Here is a 25,500-nt window from a genome sequence, read left to right on the forward strand (position 1 = left end):
GCGCAGGAGGGGCAGAGAGATAGGGAGAGAGAGAGAATCCCAAGCAGGCTCCACAATGCCAGTATGGAGCCTAATGCGGGGTTTGAACTCACAAACCACGAGATCATGACCTGAGCCAAAATCAAGAGTTGGACGCTCAACCAATTGGGCCACCCAGGCACCCCATCAGCTTTTAGAAGTGTGTGTGTGTGTGTGTGCGCGCGCGCGCGTATGAGAGACAGAGAAAGAGAGAGAGAGAGAGAATCTAACTATGCATATTTATTCCCAATTTAAAAGTTAAATAAAAACATGATTTTTTTTTTTTTAACAAACCTTTTACGGGGAAGATCTTCATAAGCATGAAGAAAACTAGTAAACATGACTACTAAAAATGTTAAATTTATATGTTCAAAAACCCAAACATAAAGTTAAAACACAAAGTAGGCAGATTTAATATACGACAAAGTAATTAAAAAAAAAATTTTTTTTTAATGTTTATTCATTTTTGAGAGAGAGACAGAGCACAAGCAGGGGAGGGGCAGAGAGAGGAGGAGACAGAATCTGAAGCAGGCTCCAGGATCTGAACTGTCAGCACAGAACCCGACACGGGGCTTGAATCTATGAACCACAAGATCATGACCTGAGCAGAAGTCAGACACCCAACCGACTGAACCACCCAGGTACCCCACAAAACTAATTTTTATATGTAAAAAGTCTCTCAGAAATCACTAAGCACAACAACATGACTGACTTTCAGAAAAAGATAAAGCATACAAAAAGCAATTAAAAAATATAAACGTCTACCAAGCATATGAAAAGATACTCGTGGGGCGCCTGGGTGGCTCAGTTAAGCCGCTGACTTTGGCTCAGGTCATGATCCTGCACTCCGTGAGTTCGCGCCCCATGTTGGGCTCTGTGCTGACAGCTCAGAGCCTGGAGCCCGTTTCAGATTCTGTGTCTCCTTCTCTCTCTGCCCCTCTGCCTCTCATGCTCTCTGTCTCTCTCAAAAATAAACAAACATTGGGGCACCTGGGTGGCTCAGTAGGTTGAGCGTCCGACTTCAGGTCATGATCTCATAGTCCGTGAGTTCCAGCCCCGCATCGGGCTCTGTGCTGATGACTCAGAGCCTGGAGCCTGTTTCAGATTCTGTGTCTCCCTCTCTCTCTGACCCTCCTCCGTTCATGCTCTGTCTCTCTCTGTCTCAAAAATAAATAAACGTTAAAAAAATTTTTTTTTAAATAAACATTAAAAAAATTTTTTTAAGAAAAAATACTCAAAGAACTTATTAAGAAAACACAAATTAAAACAAGATGCCATTTTACACTATTACACTGAAAAAGATTTGTAATAACCAATGTTGGTGAGAACAGAGGCAAACACATCCTCTCACAAAGGTGAAAATATAAAATGGTATCGCTTTTTTGAGGTGTAGTTTGGCAACAACTAGGTGGATTTTAAATATGTAAACTCTGACCTAGCAATTTCTTTTCTAGAAACTCATGCTATATTCTCCCACAAATAAGATCTTACACACACAAATGTGCACCACAGCACTGTTTGTTCTTATTCTGGTCTTTAACTTTAGAACATGTTTTTATTACAGACTGTAGATACTCATACAGTTTCTACAGATAATATTATTTTCATGATAAAAGTCTAATAGTGGTTTTTTTAACTGGAGGGTGAAATGCTCGAGGAATATTCTACACTGAGTAAAAAGTGCTATCTTACATACCAGTACTTACTACTGGTATTATCAGTAGTATAAAAGTTCCCACTACAGCCCGAATCAAAATTATTCAGTAATTTATTCCCTGCTGAAAAATGCAGATGACCTAAACCAACAACCTCTTCAGGAAACAATAAGGTATTTTCAGACATTCGCAAATCAGAGACTAATACCTCCCAAGCTAGCGTCTGTTAGCCTGAGGTGTCTAACAGAATCACCTATGGGCTTTTCTGTTGGTACATTTAGGGGAAGTTGCTTTTCAAAATACACATGTCCAGAACCTCCCCCCGGGTACCAATTTATTCATATGACGCAAAACAGGACCTCAAGCAAGTTAATTCTCAATTATCAGACGGTGGGTTTGGGGTTGCAGAAAGGCAGTGACAGCTCTGCCCCAAGCCTGTGTCCTGTGCTCCAGGCCAGCAATTCTCGAGCGGAGCATCAAGACGGATACCACTAAGAAACATAAAAAGACTTTCCAATAATCTCCCAAAGCTGCTCAATAACTTCCTATAAAAATTAAATAAAAGGCAGAGATATGATGGCCTCACTCTAGCCCATGCTGTGATACGCCTTTTGCTCCAGGAGAAGGACAAGAGATGAGCAGTGACTCAGAATGAGCAGAGTATTGGGGACACAGCTTGCTAATGGAGAATTCTAATTCTCCTCAACCTATTAGTAAGCAAAAATACATAAAGTTATAATTAGTTGAAAGCCGGATGCCAAAATAGTGGGAAGAACTATGTGGTGCATTCTGTGATTTTACAATTACTTTGACTTTCCTTATTTCCTTCTTTTCCTTACTCCTTAAAGACACACAGATATGTCTTTAATAAGGAAGAAAGCCAAAAGACATATAATGAAAGCCTGAATAACAATGACACTGCCTAATGATATGAACAAAAATTATGGCAGTAAAATCTGTCAGTAAATATGAAAGATTCCCAAATCAAAGGCAAAGCAACAATGAAAGGGAAATTTGCAATACAACACTACTCATGTTAAAGATCATGCTGAAATATGTAAATTCTAGAAACTCTAACTTGGGACAATAAAATAAAGTTTAAATTTACAGGAACTACAGGGGCACCCTGGGTCACTCAGTCTGTTGAGCGTCCGACTTCAGCTCAAGTTATGACTTCACGGTTTGTGAGTTCGAGACTCACATCAGGCTTTGTGCTGTCAGTGGGGAGCCTCCTTCAGATCCTCTGTATGGCCCTCTCTCTCTGCCCCTCCCCCGTTCACACTCTCTCAAAAGTAAGCAAACATTAAAAAATATGTACTTGGGGCGCCTGGGTGGCGCAGTCGGTTAAGCGTCCGACTTCAGCCAGGTCATGATCTCGCGGTCCGGGAGTTCGAGCCCCGCGTCAGGCTCTGGGCTAATGGCTCAGAGCCTGGAGCCTGTTTCCGATTCTGTGTCTCCCTCTCTCTCTCTGCCCCTCCCCCGTTCATGCTCTGTCTCTCTCTGTCCCAAAAATAAATAAACGTTGAAAAAAAATTAAAAAAAAAAAAAAGATAAAAAATATGTACTTTACAGAAACTACAGAGACTAGACAGGAAAAAAAAACATGACACCACAATTAGACAAATCCATAACGTAGACATTCTATAATTAGCCTAGACTTTTTAAAAAGTCAATTGGATGGAGAAATGATTAAACCCTAACTGGATCCCTGGCTTGGAAAAACTAGCTATAAATGATATTTTGGGGATAACTAGGGAAATTTAAATATAAACTAGGTGTGAGATATAAGAGAATTATTAATAATATTCAATGTGATAAAGGTGTTACAATTATGAGGGTGAAGCCTGAAGCACTTAGAGGTGAGGTGTCATGATGTATCAGATATACATGTGTGCGTGTATGTGCAAGACAGAATGTGTATATCGATGTGTGTATGTGCAGATATATATATTACATCAGTATATAGCTAAAGCAAATATGATCTTTCAAAAGGTTCATATCTTCGAATCTAAGCAGAGATCACGTATTATTCTTCCAACTTCCTTGTTCATGTGAAAATCCTTCATATTAAAAAATTACGCTTATTCTTCCATAGCACAATACTGCATCTTTTAATATTCCTGTGGCACAGACACTGGAAAAAAGTAAGACTTTTTGATAATACAGCATAATATTTTTAGATCAGCTAAATTTATTCTCACTTTTTCAAAATCTTTAAGTTGGGGATTTCCTTAGTAAAATGCACCCAAAAGCTCTCTTTATTCCCTTGCAAAGTTCACTAGGGCTCTGTCTTAAAGGTCTGTGATGCTTGTGGAAATGATGTGCAGTGCTTCATCTGCGATGTATGGTGTGGCATAAATGAAATAGTACAAATGATAACTGGTTTATTTGGGTTTTTTTAAGTTTATTTATTTTCAGAGAGAGAGCATGAGTGGGGCAGGGGGGTGCACAGAGAGAGAGGGAGAGAGAAAAATCCCAAGCAGGTTCCCAGCATGGAACCCTATGCAGGGCTCGAACTCAGGAACCATGAGATCATGACCTGAGCTGAAACCAAGAGTCAGACGCTTAACCAACTGAGTCACCCAGGCACCCCATTTGGGTTTTTATTTCTTTGTATATCCTTTCGTTTAACCATTCCAAATACTTATTGAGAGACAGTAATATGCATAAATGATACTGTGAGAAGTTAAAAATGTAATTCACTGGGGCACCTGGGTAGCTCAGTCAGTTAAGCTTCCGACTTCGGCCTAGGTCATGTTTTCATGGTTCATGAGTGCAAGCCCCACATCAGGCTCTGTGCTGACAGCTCAGAGCCTAGAGCCTGCTTTGGATTCTGTGTCTCCCTCTCTCTCTCTGCCCCTCCCCACCTCTCAAAAATAAATAAATATTTAAAAAAATTTTTAAATAATAATTCACTGAGAAAGACTTAATATATTGGATATGTTATAATAAAGTACTTGGTAGCTGAACAAATCACTACATTTAAGAACATATTTTCTTTTAAAGAACAGTTTCTTCCCCCAAACAAAAATGTATTTGCCTGGTGGGAAGATTATGAGAAACACTGTTCCAACTCAAATAACAAAACTTATAAAGGTCCCCCCGCCATAAAACCTACCACAGTACCCAGCATACTGTAAACATTTTGAATAAAGAATTATCCTTTGCATAAAGCCTTCCAGTAAATATTTGCATCCTCCTTCCAATTCCTGAACACTGTATGACACATAAGGAATTAGTCATATTTATACCTTGTAACATAGGTATGAATTTATCTCATGGGCTCTAATTTATAAATTAGGAAAAACAGCATTATATAGGAATGGACCGTCATCCATTCTGCATGAATGATATCTGAAGTCTTTTTCGTCTTTAGGATTATTTCATTTCATATAATTTTTCATATTTGAAACATCTTAACTTTAAAATAGCCTAACATAGGCTAATGGTCAATGCAAGATTCAAAAATCATTTAGGATACACTCCTCTTTTGTCCATTTCAAATGTATCGATCCCAGACATAAAATCTTCTACTAATTGTTCTTATACAATTTGATAAGTTGTTATGAATTGTAAAATTCCTTAAAAATAGACTCCCAGCATGGTAAGGGAAAGCAGTAAAAAACCCATATTAAAGATGATGATACTAAATGCAATTAAGTATCCTGGATTGGATCCTGAAACAGAATAGGAACATTAGTGGAAAAACTAGTGAAATCCAAATAAATTCTAGAGTTTGTTAATAGTACTGTATTAATGTTACTTTCTTTGTTTTAATAAATGCACCATGGTTATGTAAGATTTTATATTAGAGGGAGCTGGGCAAAGGGTATACAAAAACTCTATGCTATTTTTGTAACTTTTCTGTAAATCTAAAATTATTTCAAAATATAAAGTTTTAAAGATAACTTTAGTGGTTAAATCTGTTTAGTTTATGTCTAGACAACACACAGGGGGCGAGGAGGGGTAGGAAAAGGAAAACACCCAGATACATAATTCAAGCTTCTCAAATCTGTGACTAAGCTTCCTGCCTATTCTCAGCGCAGTTGGCACTCAGGGTTCTATTTGGTTTGTACAAAGCTCTATGGAATAGAACTTTTTTTTGCCCCTAAAAACCTCAAACGGAAATGGCGTGCTTTTCCCTAGGTTTTTTCTTTCTTATCATAACACAAAGCAACATAACATAACACAAAGCTAGTCTCCACTAGCTAGCACCAACAGTGCAAGTTAAAAAAGATACAACCCCTCGGGTTCTAGCGATAAAGGAAGATAAGAAAAGTCTGACCTGTTTTACACTCCTACCAAAGAAATCATTTAACCAACTTTTTTCAGGAAACAAGCAGAGGAACCAGAATCAGTAACTACTAATTTTACTGTGATTTAGCAAAATGCACCTCTATATTAACGAAGAGCAGTAGGAAAATATTTGTTGTAATCTGCCCTTTCCCATTCCACTACTCAATGCGATTCTTGTTACTCTTCCAGGGTATCTCGGGGCGTCATAGCCCACCTACACAGTAACTCTCTGAACTCCCCAGTTATGCAGAGACACAGGAAAACCATTTGATGTAACTCAAATAACAGAAAAAAGCAACCGATCTCTTCTCAAGGAAGCATTTCTGCTTATTTATCAGCTGCCTGCTATGAAAGTGAGAATACAGGAAAAAATCAGATAAAAGATGTTATGTGATATATGTTGGTGCAGTAACCATCCTTAATTTGTACCAAGTTTGAATTAAAAAGTACTTCAAGGAAACTGTAGCAATTATCAAACCAGAGTATTACTGAAATGGTTTTATATGACATTCCACTGAGTAAGAAATTTACAACAGTAACACTGTTTGGGAAAGTGCTGAGCAGAGGTGGGAGGTACTCTCAACACTGTTGATGAAAAATTAAGAGGGCAACTTGGCATTTTTGACCATTTTCTCCTTTTTCAAAACACTCTCTTTCTTTGGCTTGCATAACAGGTTCCTCTCTCCCATTTCCCTCTTGCCTTCTTGTCTCCTTCACTGATTTTAACTGCTGTTAGGCCTTGGAGTTCTGTCTGAACCACCTTCCTTTTAATGAATTATACTTTCTCTCCAGATCTTGTCTACTTGTGGCTTGGAGTTAGCCACTGTAGGTGACAGCTATGCAAAGGTGGTAACTTCTAAATAAATTTTACCCCAAATTTCTCTCCTGAACATTCCTCTGCAACACTCTGAACTCATGTTCCTCAACTTCAAAGGCATCCTCAAAGTTGCCTGGCAACCCTACCATCCCTTGCTCATCGGTTCACTTCCCCACCCTCTAAAACTTAGGACAGCATCTCACCTTCTGGAAATCCTCCTTAAACCTTGAATACCCTCCTGACCTCTCCCCTCACTCCCAACAGAAAACACTCCACACTTCAAGATCATCAAAATAAAAACAGATCTCCCTCAGCTTTGACCACCAACTGTTCATCACTTCTTCTCCCACATCCCTCCTTTCTGAGGATGATCCCTTACTGCCTGTGCTCTTTAGACCACACAGTTATCTTGCCTTCTCAGGAACCTTGCGTTATTATCCATCATTCTCTCATTCATGCTCTCTCTCAATATAAGGATTCACTCATAAACTGAACAATTATCAAACACAGATATGCATATCCCTTGATTCACCAAGTCTACTTCTAGGGATTTATACAAAAGACTAGCACAAAGATTTAACTGCGAGAATATTCACCCTAGTGTTTTCTAAATAGCTAAAAAATACAACCTGTAAAATACCAGGAAAATGATTAGATACACCGTAACACATCTATACTAGGACCTACTACAGAGCTATTAAAACGGTTACTTTTCTTTCCTTACATGGAAACATTCACAATTTATAGTCAAACAAAAATAGAAGGCTTCACAACAGTACAAATTTTATGAGCCCATTTTTTTAAGAAAGCATAATACATATTTATAAGCTCCAAATACACTCTGGTTACTAAAATGTTCAACTGACTGGGTGAATGGGATTACCAGAGGTTTTTACTTTCTCCTTTTTACTTATATATAATTTTGAATTTAGCAAAAACATCTATATACATAAAGGTTCTATTGAATTCAGAGAAAATCTAAATACTACAAAAACTGAACTAAGAGAATAAGGTATGCAATTATCATTAACGTATTTTAAATTAAAACATGTTCTTATTTGGGGAGAGAAAACGTTTTTGATATTTAATGAAGTTTTCCAATTTCTTCTGAGTCCCGATAAAAATTACCCTCATGCTGGAGTGATACCTTTTACATAAAGCCAAAAGAGGTCCTTATCTACAGGAGACTAGATAAAGATGAACAAACTTTAATATATTCATACAAAGGAATACTGTTCGTCAATAAAAAGGAGCAAGTTAATGGGGCGCCTGGGTGGCTTAGTCAGTTAAGGGTCCTACTCTTGATCTCCTCCGCCCAGGTCATGATTTCATGGTTCGTGTGTTCAAGCCCCTTGTCAGGCTCTGCACTGTGTCAGTGCAGAGCCTGCTTAGAATTCTCTCTCTCCCTCCCTCTCTCTCTCTCAAAAATAATAAACTTAAAAAAAAAAAAAAGAGAACAAGTTACTGATATATACAATATGGATAAATCTCAAAAACATTATGCTGAGTGAGAAAGACTTACACAAAGAATATGCTACATGACTTCATTAAAATGAAGTTCTAGAATTAGATAAACTACTCTACCATGGGAAAAAATGAGAATAAGGGTGAGAGGGCTGACTGGGAAGGGCAAGCAGGAAGTTCCTGGGGTGACATTAATGTTCAACAACACGATGGTGTTGCACTACACAGGTGTGTGCATTTATCAACATTCAAACTCATCCAACGGTTCACTTAGGATCTGTGCCTATCATAACTCTAGCAGATGGTACGCGTGCAGAAATGTTTCAGGGTGATCTATACTGATGTCTGCAAGTTACTTCACAAGCATTCCCCTTTAAAAAAAAAAAGGTTAATAATTCTCTCTCTCTCTCCCCTTCTGCCCCTCTCTCCCACTTGTGTTCTCTAAAATAAAAAAAATAAAATTCTCCCAACTTTTTTATTCTCATTAAAAAAATGTTGGAAAAATTTAACTTTCAATAAAGTCAGCTAGCAAAGGCAAACTACCTAGTTAAATGTATGCATTTGAAAGCAGGAAAAGAAATAGAAGAAACCTTCCTAGTTTTTCAATTACCAAATGATTTTACAGCTTGGAGTAATTTCTCAAATGGCAGAAAACATCCCATCTTTAACAAAAGACACTAAAACATTTTAGCAATCAATTGCCATTTCTGTAAAGTCACAAGCATTTCTGCACGTTGACAAATATGGATGCTTTTTGGGAACTTCATTTGTAAACCATCTGTGGACAATGACATAATAAAGAGATAAGAGCTATATCTATGTCATAACCAATTATGGAAACAATTACATGCACCTTGATACTAACTATTGAAAATACTGGTATGAAAACACACAGGATTTAGGTCAAAACAGACCACCAACTATTCATCAAACTTTTCCTAAAGGACACAGAAAATAATAAATAATGTTTAATTGCTAACTTATAATAATGTTTAATTGTTAACTTATAATACAATAACTTTCCTAATTAAACATTTTAGGAAATATAAATTATAAACTACGACAATTTCAGTTTCAGTCATCATAACAAAATCTTGTTTACATTGATCTTTAAAATATTTTTTTTTTTTTTAATGTTTATTTATTTTTGAGACAGAGAGAGGCAGAGCATGAACGGGGGAGGGTCAGAGAGAGGGAGACACAGAATCTGAAACAGGCTCCAGGCTCTGATCTGTCAGCACAGAGCCCGACGCGGGGCTCGAACTCACGGACCGCGAGATCAGGACGAGCCGAAGTCGGCCGCTTAACCGACTGAGCCACCCAGGCGCCCCTAAAATATTTTTTTTAATGTTTATTTTTGAGAGAGAAAGGAGAGCATGTGCCCTCAAGTGGGGGAGGGGCAGAGGGAGAGGGAAACAAAGAATCTGAAGCAGGCTCCCTACTGTCAGTGCAAAACCTGAGTGGGGCTCAAACCCATGAACTGTGAGATTATTACCTGAGCCGAAGTCCAACACTCAACTGATTGAGCCACCCAGGCGCCCCTAAAATATTTTTAAATCTTTGCTAAAGAAAATGACATGAAGCCCTCAGAGAAATCCTTACTAATAAAGGACTTATCATTCTGTAGATGATAAACATCAGCTATAGAAGATACAAAATCACCTGGAAGAAAAAAATTAAAACCTTCATAAATGTTATGAATATTTTAGTTTCTGAATATAATCTATTGATTTTACAGTATGTTACTATATATCATGTGTATATATATTTGTGAAGTTGCACATACAAAAAAACTATATATGCTACACTTTGATTTAAGGGTTTTTCAACATTCTGCATTTAGTTTTTCAATAATTCTGTATCTTATTTTTGTCATGCAAGCAAACACTGAACCTAACCCCCACATACACTGTAACTCCACCATATAATACAACCTACCACAGTAATTTCCCATCCCTCCAAATTCTCTACCAGTTATGCTGATAAGTCTAAAGAAGGTTCACATATATTATAAAAGATTCCTTCATGGGGCGCCTGGGTGGCGCAGTCGGTTAAGCGTCCGACTTCAGCCAGGTCACGATCTCGCGGTCCGTGAGTTCGAGCCCCGCGTCGGGCTCTGGGCTGATGGCTCAGAGCCTGGAGCCTGTTTCCGATTCTGTGTCTCCCTCTCTCTCTGCCCCTCGCCCCTTCATGCTCTGTCTCTCTCTGTCCCAAAAATAAATAAAAACGTTGAAAAAAAAATTAAAAAAAAAAAAAAAAAGATTCCTTCAACAAATATTTATTCAAAGCTTAATATAAGCCAAACATGAGAACTGACACGGGATGTACAATGACAAATAAGTCATGTGACCCCAGCTTACAAGGTAGGGACGGAGGGGAATGAGAGATAGCAAATAAGTAAACAAAGATAAATATATGTGTTTATGGACAGAACTGTGAAAAAAAGTTACAGGATGGAATGATGTTCAAAAGAGAGAGAACCTGCTTATGGTTAGCAGGTCAGACCTCTGTGAGGAGATGATATTAAAGCCCAAGTCCTGATGACCAAGCAACAGCAGGCTTTGTTGCAAAGAGCAGGAGAGAAGAGTATCCCTTCAGGAGTCATAGCATGTGCCAAGGCCCGGGATGAGGAACGAGCTCAGTAGGTTGAAGTAACAGAAAGGCCAGTGTGACTATGGCACAAACTGCAGACAAAGGTGGAACTGGTTTCAGGGAGGGCTTAGTAAGAATGCCGGATTTTATTCTAAGTGTAAAAGAAAGTCAGTGAAGAATATTAGAAAGGGAGAATAACACAGAGTCTTTTACTTGGTAGAGAAGGAGTTGTAAAAGAAAGAATAGAAGCTAAAGTAGTAGTACAGACCAAAAAAAAAAAAAAAAAAAAAAAAAAGGAAACAAAACAAAACACCAGGCGAACTAGGAAGTGGAAAGGAAGGCCTGAGATTTCTGACAAGAGAATTGGTAAGACTGGCTCACAAGGCAAGGGGGAGGGAGACCATATGAACAACTGCACACACGATGGTGCTATTAACAAGGCTGACAGAGTAAGAAAACAAGTCTGGTCCTGACGGTGAGGGGAAGGTTTAGCAGGGAATCGAGAACAATTTAGACAGGATACCTTCGAGATGCCTGTAAGACAGCCAAAAGGATATGATGAGTAGGCAGCTGGATTTAGGTCAGGGGATGGGACTTAGGGGCATATCGATCAAGTTCTTTAAACTGACCTGGATGTCCATAAAATACAAACAAATGGGCCACACTCCAGATCTTATGCATCAGAATGACGAGTACATGCACACTTTTAACACGTTCAAGGGATTCTGGTGACAACTGGAGTCTGAGAAGCACCTGCGTAAATAGATTCTAATGTTATAGTTCATCACCTAGGGATATAACTCTTTACAGAAGAAAACAATATGTTGAGCAATAATGGTTTGACTAATCGAGAGTTATCTCATCTCCTCCAGACATACAACATTATAGAGGAAACACTGTTCTAATTAGCCATTCTTTCAAATGACATTTACTGAAGGCCACTCTGAAAGTGAATAATTTCATTTCCTAAATATTTCCTTACAAAATACACAAGAAATGGCTCACGAGTAAATCAAGGTCCAGAAAGGTAGGGTCTCTCCCAAAGGACACACAATCAAGAAGAGCCAAAATTCACAAATCAAGATAACACCAATTCCAATCTGCTTTCCACCACACAAAAATGCCACAAAGCTCATGACTATAACATTCACCATCTGTCACATGTCATGTGCAAAAATGATTACAGTTGACCCTTGAACAAGGGTTTGAAGTACATGAGTCCACTAATATGTGGACTTTTCTTGATAAATATAGTGCAGTACTGTAAATATTTTCTCATGGTTTTCTTAACATTTTTTCTCTAGCTTACTTTATAACACAGTATATAATACATATAGCATACAAAATACGTTACTTGACTGTTTATATAACCAATAAGGCTTAAGGTCAACAGTAGGCTATTAGCAGGCAAGTTTGGGGGGAATCAAAAGATATACGTGGATTTTCCACGGAGTAGGGGTTGATGGCCTTAACTCCCATGTTGTTCAAGGGTCAAATGTATAACAAGACAAAGTGGGGTGAGTGCCTTAAGAGGAACAGAAAGGACAATGAAAGTAAGAAGGAAAAAATTACTTCTTCATTTTCACTACTGAAAAGTTTTATAATTGCAGAAGCTATAAACTCTTACCTTTCAAAGCATCCATCAAAAGCTACTAATAGCAAAAGTGTTTTACTCCTATACAGAAAGCACTAAGACTCTACCTAACTTAACCTACTACCTCTTCATAGACTTTGGGCCTTTAATTTAAAGGAAAAAAAAAAAAGCTACCTATACAATGGCTACAAAGGCCCTGTATAAATCTAGCCCTTTAATTGCTAGATTAAACAAAAGGTCACAAAACAGGTCACAAAACAGGTCATCCACGACTAACCTCAAGTGTCCTCATCAGTTAAATGAGAACACAGTGTTTGGGATAAAGAACCTATACACTTGGGGTGCCTGGGTGGCTCAGTCAGTTGAGCATGTGACTTCAACTCAGGTCATGATCTCGCAGTCTGTGAGTTCAAGCCCATGTCAGGCTCTGTGCTGACACCTGGGGCCTTGAGCCTACTTCAGATTCTGTATCTCCCTCTCTCTCTGCCCCTCCCCCACTCATGCTCTCTCTCTGTCAAAAATAAACATTAAAAAAATTTATAAAAAAAAGAACCTATATACTTAAAAGTCACTATCATTTATAGTTATTATTGGGAGAACATACCCATAATAATCTATAACTGTTAGAGATTTTATGTTTTTCCATTCTTTTTTTTTTTCATGTTTATTTATTTTTGAGAGAGAGACTGAGCATAAATGGGGGAAGGGGCAGAGAGAGAAGGAGATACAGAATCCGAAGCAGGCTCCAGGCTCCAAGCTGTCAGCACAGAGCCTGACACGAGGCTCAAACCCATGGACCGTGAGATCATGACCAGAGCCAAAGCCGGACACTTAAGCGACTGAGCCACCCAGGCGCCCCCGTAAGAGATTTTATTTTTACGTGAAATGTTGAATTTTGCTTCAAGTATATACTTCCATCTATCTCAATACTATACAACTAGTAATGTTTCTTCAAATGCTGGCAAATCCTCTTTGCTGACTGCCCCTAGACAAGAATCAATCGCCTGACTCGAAACTCAGGGCCACTCTGTACTTACCTTTTCACAACAGTTCTAATGTTTGTCAACTGTTCATTATCCCCAAGCTAGACTTTAAGTTCCTTGAAGGCAGAAGCTGTGTCTTGTTCACTTCTAATCATTCAACACCTGAGCAGTTATTACGTGTCTTGCACTGATCTAGGTCCTGACAACAAAGCAGTGAACAAAATAGTCTCTGCCCTCCTCAGACCATATACTCCAAAGAGATAAAGAAATATTAATATAGGGGCACCTGGGTGGCTCAGTTGGTTAAGTGGCCGACTCTTGATTTCGGCTCAGGTCACAATCTCATCATCGTTGAGATCCAGCCCCATGTCGGGCTCTGTGCTAACAGCAAGGAGCCTGCTTGGGATTCTCTCTCCCTCTCTCTGCCTCTTCCCTGCTGACATACGTGTTCTCTCTCTCTCTCTCTCAAAAATATATAAATAACACTAAAAAAAAAGATACTAATATATATCAACTAGTAATAAACATTATTAAATAAAGGAGAAAAGGAGGACTAGAAATACTGTAGGAGCTACTCGGTTGCTATGTTACATTGGTTATCAGGGAAAGCCTCACATATAACTGAAATCTGAATAGGTGGAGCAAGTCACACAGGTATCTTCAGGAGTCATCCAGAGAGAGAGGGAGAAGAGCAAGTGCAAAAGCCCTGAGGCAGGAACATAGTTGTTATGTTGGGAAAATTCTAAGAAGGCAAAGTGATGGAGTATAACAGAGGGCAGGCTCTGAAGGAAGAAGAGTGCCATGATCTGATTTATGTTTCAAAGAATCACTCAGACTCCTGTAACAAGAATAGAGAACACAGAAGCAGTGAACCTCATTAGAATCCTGCAATTATCCAGAGGAGCCATAAATGGTGGCTTGAACCAGGTGCGCGATGATGAGGACTAGCTGGATTTTAGGTTTTCAAAACAGAACTCACAAAATTCGATGAACTGGATGTGAAAAGAAAAATGAATCAAGGAGAGATTTTAAAAGATGAGGAAGAACAGAATTACCATTAAATAAGACAAGAAAGTCAGAGAAGCAGTTTTCCCAGAATCTAGCAAATGGCCCAGGACATAGTAGACACTCAAATATTTGTGAATTAAATTCAACTGAATAAACTCCCAAAATGAAACAGTAAACTCAATGTATTGCTCTCTATTTATGCTAATTTCCTTTAGTAATGTTTGCTGATAACACAGCGACTTAGCCCCTAACACAGCTCACGTGCTCACATGGAAACCTTACACTGCAACACAGCAACTAATCCTTACATCTGAAGTACCAGTTTCAGTTTTAAGTTCACAATTCTCTTGGATGTAAGAGAAATCTGCCATGAAAGCTCTGTGACAGCCTGAGGATTCTTATACCCAAAGTAATTAACCTGTTCGTTAATGATGTCATATTCCTGGAAGGTAGAGCAGTGCAAATAGAACCCCCTAGGGCAGAATTAATTGAAAATTATAACACTTCACGACAAATTTTCAGAATGGGACAAGACTGAACAAGTCTCCTAAAAAAAAATAATAAAATAAGAAGAAGTCATCAGCATTTTTTTAAATGTCCTTTTTATCTGCAGCAATAAGTCCCTTCAAAACAATTTTGATGTAAAACTAAAATCTGCTTGGGAATATAAAATTTCGCACGTCTTCCCCCAAGCAGGCACTTTCCTGCCAATCAGTGAAAAGGAGCTTCACTTAGGAAAGGATCGGGTGTTCTCACTCACTACAGCACTTCTCAGGCATACTCCCAGATTTTCCAATCCAGCGCCTTTATTATATAGCTCCATAAAGAACCACAAAGTTAACAGAAATACATTAAAAGGAACGCTCCTAAAACAAAAAAGTTATCATCCTTTCCTCCCTTCCGGTTACTTTAAAAATTTAACCGAAGCTTAAAAATATTAACTGAAGTTTAAGTATCATCTCTCTTCCACATTAGTCACCCAACCGCCCCACCCTAACCTAATGTGTTTAAAAACACAAACAAAACAAAACAAAACATGCGTACAACTTTCAGCGAAAAGACAGCGTAAAAACAAGCCCAGATCGTTCGGAGAGGCTGATCGTACTGAATTCAGCAACAGGCAGCACTTCCTTTTTCCTATCAGTAAACGGCCTTGAACCAATCCAAACAAATCTGAAATGCCAGCCAGATTCCCCGTATCTCCCCCGCTCCCTCCCCCCAAAGCTGGCCTGGAAACACAGCAGCCGCTGACCACAGAGCTGAACAGAAAAGAACCAGCACAAACAATGATTTTTGAAGGCAGGAAGGTCAGAAGCCAGGTTTTCAACCACCACCTAGTCGCGAGTTAGAGCCCGGCCGCACCGCAATTACATTCCCCACCGAGCGGCACGCACTCCTCCCCCGCGCCGAGGGCCCCGCACGCGGATTCGAGGCGAGGTGGAGCGCGGAGAGAGAACCGCCTCGGGTGAAGGGAGTGCCCAAGGGGTGCCCGGGCGCCCGCGGAACGGAGCGCAAATAAGCACGCGTGCCAAGGCTGAATGCGGCGTCCCTTAGGAGCACAGTGCTCGGCGCCTGACACAAAACGCGGAGGGCAGGGAGCCCCAGTCGGGCTTTCCTCCCCGGGTGCAACGGGCTGGAGGGGCTACAGGTTCAGGACCCCTGAGAAGGGGCCCCGGAAGCTACTACTTCCCCGTAAAAGGGTGGGGCACACGGGGGCGCAGGTAGGGGCTGCTGCTACTGCTCCGTCCCTCCTGTCATCACCGACGTAGGGGACACCCTAAAGAGCAGAGAGGGGGGGCTGGGTGGGGGAGGGAAGCACTAGAGCCAGCGGGGCAGTGGGCCCGAGGGGGCGGCGGGCGGGCGGGCGCGCGCGCGCCGGGGCGAGGAGAAGGCGCGACCCCGGCCCGGAGCCCGGGAGGCGCGAGCAGCCGCCGGACTGCGGAACGCCAGCGCTGCCCGGCCAGCGACCAGGGGAAGCGGGAAAGGGGCCACCCTCCTCCCCGCCCCCACCACACTCACCATGTAGAGGGTGAAGGGCAGGCCGAGCAGAAAGAGCCACAGGTAGAGGTGCAGCGCGTTCACGAAGGTGGCCTGGTGCGGGTCGTAGTACCAGCCCCCGCTGAGCGCGGCCCACACCCCCTGCCGGAGGATCTGCAGCGTCTGCGACCCCATCCCCACCCGGCGCCGCCGCCGCCGCCGCCGCCGCCGTCCCCGCCCCGGCCCCAGCTCGGCCTCGGTCGCCGGAGCCCGCAGCTGCCCCGTCTATCCCCCTCCGGAGCTCCGGGAGAGCGGGCCGGCGCTCCGGCGGTCGCTAGGGCTGCTGCAGTTGGAGGAGGAGGAGGCAGCGAACGAGAAGGAGGAGGAGACCGAGGAGGCGGCGAGCGGCGGGGCGGAGGAGAGCGGAGAAGAGGAGGAGACCAGCCTCCACAGCGCCGCCGCCATCTTGTCTCCTAACACCCGGAGCCGGAGCCAGGCCCCCGTGCCCGCGGCCCGTCAGCGCCGCCGCCGCCGCCGCGACCCCCGCCGGCCGCCAGCCCTGGGCCCGGCGGAGAGGGAGGCCCGGCGCCCGGGAGGGACGGGGAGCAAGCCGCGCCCCCTCCAGCCCCTCCTCTCCTCTCCCTCCGCCCCCCGGGCCGGCTCTCCGCGGGTGTGCGCAGCGCCTCGGCTGCGGCGGGCGCCTCCTGGCGGCGCCCGGGAGAAGCGCGCGCAGACGCGGGCCGGGGCCGGGCCCGGGACCGGGGCGGGGCGGGGGGAGTTGGGGTGGTGCTGGGCTCTGGGAGACTCCTTTCTGCCCCTGGCAAACCACCCTGCCAAGTGCCTTGACCAGTCCCCAAACGGGGACCGTCATACTCCCAAACCTTGTCTTTAGAACCATGTCACCATCCTGGCTGACGTTTTATCATGTTTATTTTAGTTAACACCTGGGAACAGTGAGGCTAATATCTGCGATGCTTAGTTGAAGGCCAAGCAGAATTCAATACAGCTGGTGACTAATGAAAAGTCACAAACGCGCTCAATTTGAGCAAGAACTGTGTTGGCCCTTGGAGGGAGCTGGGGGTCCTCGGGTGAGAAAAACAGCCACGCCAGGATTGTGAGGATTTACTACTAACAAAGACAGATAAATTAATAGAAATTTCAAGAGACATAACAGTCTAGGGTAGACAGGTTTATCATTTTATACACGGTGATTTTATATCTTTACGTGCTGTAACTTGTAGCCATTTTTATTAATAGGCCAATCTAAACTGTGGGTCTTATAGCTCTCTTACTGCTGTAGAGACTGGGAATCATTCTTGCCTCTTTGGAACGTTTGTAAGGTATTTCTGATCTCATTGAATGAAATTTTTTTTTAAGTTTGAAGTTTGAGTTTAATTATTATAGCAATAAAAGAACTCTATATGCCTGCATTAAAGCTGCTGGAATTAATCAGAAATGCAAGAGAGCCAAAAGAAACTAGTGCTATTTTAAGAAAAGTATTGAAAAACCATTGCAATACCTCCGGGGGCCATACCACTTTACGGTTCAAATATGTTCATTCCCATTTCATCTGACCTGCACAACACTAGGGGAAGGACAGCACAGATGCTATCCTTATTTTATGCATAAGGAAACTGAAGTGTAAAAAAACTGTGTCCTCGTAAGTAATGGTGGTTTGAGAAGACCTCTGAAACCAGCAGTCATTCTAACTGCTGCAACTGAAATGTAATGTAGAAGTTTATTTCTCAGCACTCCACCTCATCCATTCAGACAAGAATTTGAACTGATCAGTACTGCTAGGCAGCTTTTGGTTACCTGTGGCCAGTTTAAACGTATGACCAATGGTTCTCAAGTGTATTCTCAGGACCAATTGTGTCACCACACCTGAGAACTTTGTTAGAAATGCAAAGTCTCAGGCATCGCTCCAGAGAAACTCTCGGTGTGGGACCTAGCAATCTGTTTGTTTATTTATTCTCAGAGAGAGAGCACAAGTGGGAGAGGGACAGAGAGAAGGAGAGACAATCTTAAGCAGGTCCCCGCGCCATCATGGCAGAGCCTGGTGTGGGGCCCGAACTCAAACCATGAGGTCGTGACCTGAACTGAGATCAAGGGTTGGAAGCTTAAGTGACCAAGCCACTCTGGCCCGTCCCATAACAATCTGTTTTAACAAGCCCTCCAAAAGATTACAATGTACCTTAGAGGTTGAAACTACCATTGTAGAACACTGTCCCCAGCCTTGATTTGTTTATTTCCTTGTGACCACAAAGCCATCAAGTTCCAATAAGATGCCTTCATATTGTGAGACACAAATGAACACTGGCCAAAATATACTTTAACATATATTAGTATGTCTGGGGGCACCTGGGTGGCTCAGTCAGTTAAGTGTCCAACTCTTGGTTTTGGCTCAGGTCCTGATCTCACAGCTCGTGGGTTCAAGCCCTGCATTGGGCTCTCTGTGGACAGCACAGAGCCTGCTTGGGATTCTCTCTCCCTCTCTCTTTCTGCAACACCCCTCCCTCCCACTCCCACTCCCTCTCTCTCTCTCTGTCTTTCTCAAAAATAAATAAACATAAAAATGTTTATGTCTGAAAAAACAATCAAGTTTAAATAATGTAATTTGACAATGAAACTAGTGGTCTTGAGGCTTGGTTTTAGACATAAGGTATTGTCAACTGTTCATTTGTTTCTCCTAAAAGAGACAGGAAAGCTCTCTGAGCAGGTTTTGGAAGTGATCCCAAGCACTTCCAACACAAACAAAGATGTAAACAAGGATAAAATTCCAGTACCACATCAGTTTCCACACCAGCGAATATCTGCTTTCGTTTAATGTAAAAGGATTAACTGTAATAAGGGTGAGGTAGACTGGAAGAAGCGGAGACCAGACCTAGATACATCATGGAATTGGAGGCAGACCCAGCTGGCGTGATGAGCAGGCAACCGGAAGACAGTATCTGAAGGGTAGGGCACAGGCAGCAGCCAGGAAAGCAGCCAGCATGACGCTGGTTCAACACAGAGAATGCAAGTGTTGTAAGCCAGTGGGCAGCTGGAACACAACCTTGGGAAATCCAGGAGCAGACAAAAATTGGGAAATTGTGGCAGGCGTTAAGAAAATATGTTGCTTGTAGCAAAGCCCCAGCTTCAGTGCTGTCTTCCAGGTCTGGATTCCTCTCCTTATAAGGAATTGATGAAAACAAATAGAATTCAGGTCTTTGAGATAATGTACTAGACAAGCTTGCAGGGCAAGGACTTGGGCTCAGGGTGATAAGACAGGTATCCAAAGGCTAGATGTGGCGAAGGGAGACATAAAAACAAAGCAGGAACTTAATACCTAGAACTGAGACTGAATTTCACATTGATCACGGTTGCCTTATACTGAGGTCCCAGAATGTTAATACAGAACTCTCATTCCCTTCCAATATGGCTGGGATTGATCCAGGAGCCTAGAGATGAGAATCGACTGACAACCAGCCACTGAGTGAAAGGGGGCCAGCAGAATAAGCAGGCCCAGAAGGCAGGGAAGGCAGTTATAGATTACATTTCTCAGCCCTGGACTGGCAAACGCCTTTTAGAAAAATGCTTATTAGCTGAGTTAGCCATTGAAAGAATTCAATGAAATGGATGACCTTTTTGAAAGACTGACTCAGTCTTTGGAGTGGGGGTGGAAGGAGAGAACCCTACAATGCTTTTTATCTGTAGCTTTCAACATGTTTATGAATGCTGCCACAATGAGCTTTCTATTTTATGGACAGGGAGCCAAGGTACAGAGAGGTTAAATGGTTTGCCCAAGGTAATATACCCTAAATTATAAGAGCAGGACAAAAACTGAGGAATCTAATTTGCTAAGTGTTAGTCCTCTGAGCCCTGCACAAAAGCTATTAACAATGATACACTTAGCATGTCAAAGTTAGCGGCAGTGACATAGTACCAAACCACCACCTGACTTTTGCTCATCTTTCAGCTAATTCTATTAAAATTATACTTCCTGACTTCATGGGCCCCTTGAGGACTGGGGATGCTCTGCCAGCGTGTGCTCCTCTCCTGCCTGAAAGGAACAAAGCTGAGTGTGCAAAACCTTCTAATAACCCCCACGCAAGCCCGCCTCGGAGCAGAGGCAAACAAACCGCAGCTCTGGTCCGTTTATGCAGCAACAATTACATACCTTGGACGTTATCGCCCAAGTGTCCCGCCAGCAACCTGAATGTAGCAGGTATCCATGTTTTCTCCCTCAACCCAAACCAGCCCTTCTTCTGATGTGTTTCTCTTCATGAAACCGGTATTTTCCAACTAACTCCAACCTGAAACCTCACATACCCTCCCCCGTGGTCTAGTCTCTCTCCTGCCTCACCCTTCCTTCGCAAGGTCGATCTAACCATCCTGGTGGATACCCTCATCAACTCGTACCAAACAGCCTCTCTCACCTCCAATCTCTCTTCAAAATCATTCTACCTTCCACCAACAAATCAACGCCCCTAATCCACTTTTTCTGTGCCCCTCCTTTTCTCAGAAGCTTTCAATTCCCTCCTGGTGCCTCCAGTACTAAAGGTATACTCCTTAGCCAGGCCTTCAAGGTCCCCCACAACAGAATCCCACTATCCTCTCTAACGTAGCTCCCACTACTCCCAATCGTAGACCCTTTCAGTATATCCATTTATTTAATTTAATCTACACGCCCGTCCGTTTATTAATTCCTGCCTCTATGCTTTTACTGAGACCATTTGCCTTACCTAGAAAAACTTATTCCTCCACCTGCCTACTAAAGTCGGCTGTGACTAACTTCAAATCCATTCATCTATTTTTTGAATAGCCTAAAGCACTCCTTTGTTCCATTCACGCTGAACTGTGTGCTACTGTGTATCCCTCCAACCAAATTGTACATTCCTTGAGGGCAAGGCACTTCTCAGCCTGTCCCACAATGCCTAGCAGAAAGCTGTTATGATCAATTGACAATCCATGTAAGTTGAAAAAATAAAGCATTACAGGGGCGCCTGAGTGACTCAGTTGGTTAAGCGTCAGACTTCAGCTTAGGTCATGATCTTGTGGTTCGTGAGTTCGAGCCCCACATCAATCAGGCTATGTGCTGACACCTCAGAGCCTGGAGCCTACTCCCAATTTTGGGTCTCCCTCTCTCTCTGACCCTCCCTCACTTGCACTCTGTCTCTCTCTCTGTCAAAAATAAATAAAGATTAAAAAAAAAAATTTTTTTTTAAAAGAAAAAAATAAAGCATTACAGAAGGCAATGACTTTTCAGTTAAAGATTTCACCTGTCTTAGGTTTCACCTGGTAACTCTTCAACATTCAAAGGCATTATCACCAGCTTAGAAAAACTATGGAATGAAGGTTAGGATAATTTGGAAGAGAAAGGAAGTGCCTTAGAATCCTTCCCTGAATCTCTTTTTAGTTATATGCTACATACCATTTTATATCATATCAGGAAAATAAATGTCAAAGCAGGGGAGGTGAATTTCCCAAATCCTACATTATATAATTATAAAACACCAATCAATATCTGGGTACAGAGCTAAATAAGTAAAGCACCTCATCCTTCTTGGAAATCTCAATCTACTGTGTTTTTTTTTTTTAAACTTTCTAAAAAATTTTTATTTATTCATTTATTTAAGTAACCTTTACACCCAACATGGTGCTCGAACCCACGACCCTGAGATCAAGAGTTGCATGATCTTCCAGCTGAACCAGCCAGGTGCCCCACTACTGGGTTTTTTAAAATATCAACTCCATGTGAGGAGGTTTTGTGTCATCTTGAGGGGATCTTCTGATAGATCTCAAAAAATCCCAATCCACTATTCTTAAGCTCACACACAACACTTTTAGGGCAGGGCAATGAAAGGAAAGGGGAAGTGTATAAGATATCGTAAAACTCCCCAGATGCTGGTAATCCCTGAATTAGAAACAATATGCACATGCATTATTTCCCATCTTTTCACATTTAAGGATTCTTCTTTATTTATTTATTTATTTTTATTTTTAATTTTTTTTTTTAATGTTTATTCATTTTTGAGAGACAGAGAGAGACAGAGTATGAGCGGGAAGGGGCAGAGAGAGAGAGGGAGACACAGAATCTGAAGCAGGCTCCAGGCTCTGAGCTGTCAGCACAGTGCCCGATGTGGGGCTCGAACTCGTGAACTGCGAGATCATGACCTGAGCTGAAGTCGGACGCTCAACCGACTGAGCCACCCAGGTGCCCCGCATTTAAGGATTCTTCTATCTCAACGGATGTCTGATGTGTCTGTTCCATATTAAAGGTCTTGCTTACCTTTCTGTTTCAGCCACAGTAGCGTAATGCTGGCGGGACCTGTTGGACCAAGTGATCTCGCCGAGTGATTCCCTGAAGAGCTCACCTGATCGGTAGCCGTCAGTGTCATCTAGAACACCTGCCTGTCGTTCCGCAGCAAATGAGAGTTGTCACCTCTGGAGGCTGGATGTCTGGCTCTTCTGGCAAGAACATTCCTTGGTGGGAAGTGGTGGCCAGTAGTGGAAATATTATGGGGTGTGCGATCAACCTGTGTTTCAATTCAGAGTCATCTACTTTCTAAGTCTGTCCTAGCCCCAAATCAAGAAATCCAAGCAGAATTGAAGAATTCTGGGAAATTCAGTGTGGCAGACTCATTGCATTTAGTTTCAATAGTTTTTTCTTTATTTTTAATTTTTCGTTATTTTTTTAAGTAGGCTCCATGCCCATTGTGGGGCTTGAACTCACGACTCTACTGACTGAGCCGGCCAGACGCCCCTCAATTACTTTTTCTAGCAGCAAAAATAAACAACGATGTAATAAAAAGATCTGTCCCTTGGAGATTTTCCATAGCTTTCTTTATGGAAACCTCGACAGCACATGGGAATGTATTACTTATGAATTTTGTTTGTTCTTTTGGCTTTGTTTTTGGTTTTGGGTTTTATTTTTGTTTTTGCTTTGCCTATTGTCACTGGGATTCAGCAGCTGTTAATATACATCACCATTTTCTAATTATGCACAAATAGTGTATTTTGTATATATGTCCCAGGGAATGATATCTTCAGGATGAAATCTCCCAATTAAATCAGTAGAGATCATGATGCAAACTAAAAGCTCCTAGTCCGTCCAGTTTTCTCTTTCTCTCAGTATTTCCATTGTTTAAACTCATTTTGCTCTTACGTCCTGTGACAAGTGTTTTTCAACATGTAACCCATGAATCCCGCACCCCCAAATCACAATCTATTAAGAACATTCCAAATTCTAGTACATCTCTACGCAGGGTATCGAAAAACTCCTCCAGTGTTGGCAATCCCTGAAGCAGAGAATTAATATGAGCACCTATTGTTTTCCATCTTTTGCTATCAAAAGATAGAATTCCAAGCAGTCAATAGAACATTGAAGGAGCTTTTAACAACTGATATGGGTTGATCTTTAAGATATACGGTTAAGTGAAAAAAAGAAGTGTAGGACAGTGTGTATAACATGCTGTTGTTTGCATAAAGGGAAAAAAAAGCATATTTTATATGGGATTGTGTATTGAATGTCCCTAACAGAACATCTGAGACAATGGCAGCAGGAGTTGCCACAGGGGTGAGAGAAAGACTTACTTTTCATTGCATGTCTTTTGTACTTTATGAATTTCATGTCACGTGCACGTTACTCATTTTTAAAAAACAATAAGTTGGAAAATAATGCAGATCCTTAGGTTCCACTTACGTCTCACTAACTTGAAATCTCTAACACGCGCCCCAGAGATCTGCATGTTAAGGGCCCTATCCTGCAAACCCGTGTTGAGAACCACTGTGCCCAACCGTTCTTTTTTTTTTTTTTCCTTTAAGTCCTTCCTTCTTCTCTTTTTCCTGACCCCCCTCCCACCACCACCACCACCTCTCCTGCCCTCAGTTCCTCATCTCGTGTAGGGGTTTGCAATGCAATCATTCCAAGGCCGGTGCTTTTTTCACTCCTCTCCCTCCCACTCTTAACATCCACCACACCACAACCCAGGACGATCTGCCCTTCAGCACACAGGCTAACCTCCCAGGTTCTAACCTCAGCTGCCACCTGGATTCTTCCTGACAGTTCTTTGGTTCCCAGTAATTAGCTGTTTCACCCCTCGTAATGACTTTTAAAAGCTTGCCAAACCTGTTGGGATGAGCACTGGGTGTTGTAGGGAAACCAATTTGACAAAAAATTTCATATATTTAAAAAAAATAAAAATTAAATTAAATTAAAAAAAAAAAAAAAAAAAGCTTGCCAATGTTCTCAAGACATCTACACCCCTCTCGCTCCCGTAGGCACAAAGAAAATAGAGGATATCAGACTGGCATCTCTCAATTTCCGGCCCTCCTACTTCTATATTTATCTACACATGCATCCATCTTCCCTTCCCTCTTTTTTTTTCCTTCTCTGAGTGGAACAGGAGTCGTTCTGCCTAAGGAACTCGCTCCACCTGGCTCTCTGGATGCCCCTCCCGCAATCTCTGAACCATACTCAACCTGTTAACCTTGACTCCTTGGGCACCAAAAAGCATTCTCATTCTACTGATTCTTTCCTTCAGCCTACCAACAGGCACTGTCCTCCATAAACCTTCTGCTTGCTCCAGCGTCCACCCTCCTTCTCCTCTGCTTCCCAGCCACGTTTCTTAAGACTGGAAGGATGCTCCTCACCTGCCTTGAACTTAACTCTGGTCACTGCTCTTGCCCCAAGTCACCAGTGATTTCCTGGTTGCCAAGTCCAGCAGACACTTTTTGGTCCCTGTCTTAGCTAACCTTTTTGCTCCTGGGTCATTGCACTCTCTTCCTGGTTTCCTGTCACCTCCCTCCCTGATTATCCTAGACTCGGTCTCCTCTATGGAGTCCTCCTTGCATTCCTCAAAGGTTGTCAGTGGAGTAAGAAGGGGAAAAAATGTCCTATTACCCACTTCCAGGGGATGCTAAAGCCTCCCACCCTGAGTCCTGTAGTGGCCTCAGCCTGTGGAAAGTACCAGACAGTAAAAACCGAGTCCACATGAGGGGCAATTAGAAACACATCACCTCCAAATTATTGGTGCAAATTAGTGTCTCGGGAGCAGAACAGTAAGGTCTGCTGTAAGTATTCCAGCTGTGATCTATATTTGCTTTTGGGGTTTC

The 25,500-nt window shown here is 42.1% G+C and overlaps 1 protein-coding gene across 6 annotated transcripts in view; it reads right to left on the reverse strand.

The window, feature by feature from the left end:
- The window catches only part of PCNX1 (pecanex 1), a 169,027-nt gene extending 151,974 nt beyond the window's left edge, over positions 1–17,053 (reverse strand). For 3 of the 6 annotated variants that reach the window (XM_086709392.1, XM_086709393.1, XM_086709391.1), the window contains exon 1: positions 16,447–17,053. In XM_086709392.1, coding sequence (XP_086565518.1) covers positions 16,447–16,599 — 153 coding nt within the window. In that variant the 5' untranslated portion in view covers positions 16,600–17,053. The remainder of the gene's footprint in view (positions 1–16,446) is intronic. The other 3 variants (XM_086709395.1, XM_086709397.1, XM_086709394.1) reach the window with 1 other exon arrangement.
- Positions 17,054–25,500: the final 8,447 nt, after the last annotated feature.

Source organism: Puma concolor, chromosome B3 (assembly GCF_028749965.1).
Source record: "Puma concolor isolate L17-30 chromosome B3, mPumCon1.1.hap2, whole genome shotgun sequence".
NCBI lineage: Eukaryota > Metazoa > Chordata > Mammalia > Carnivora > Felidae > Puma > Puma concolor.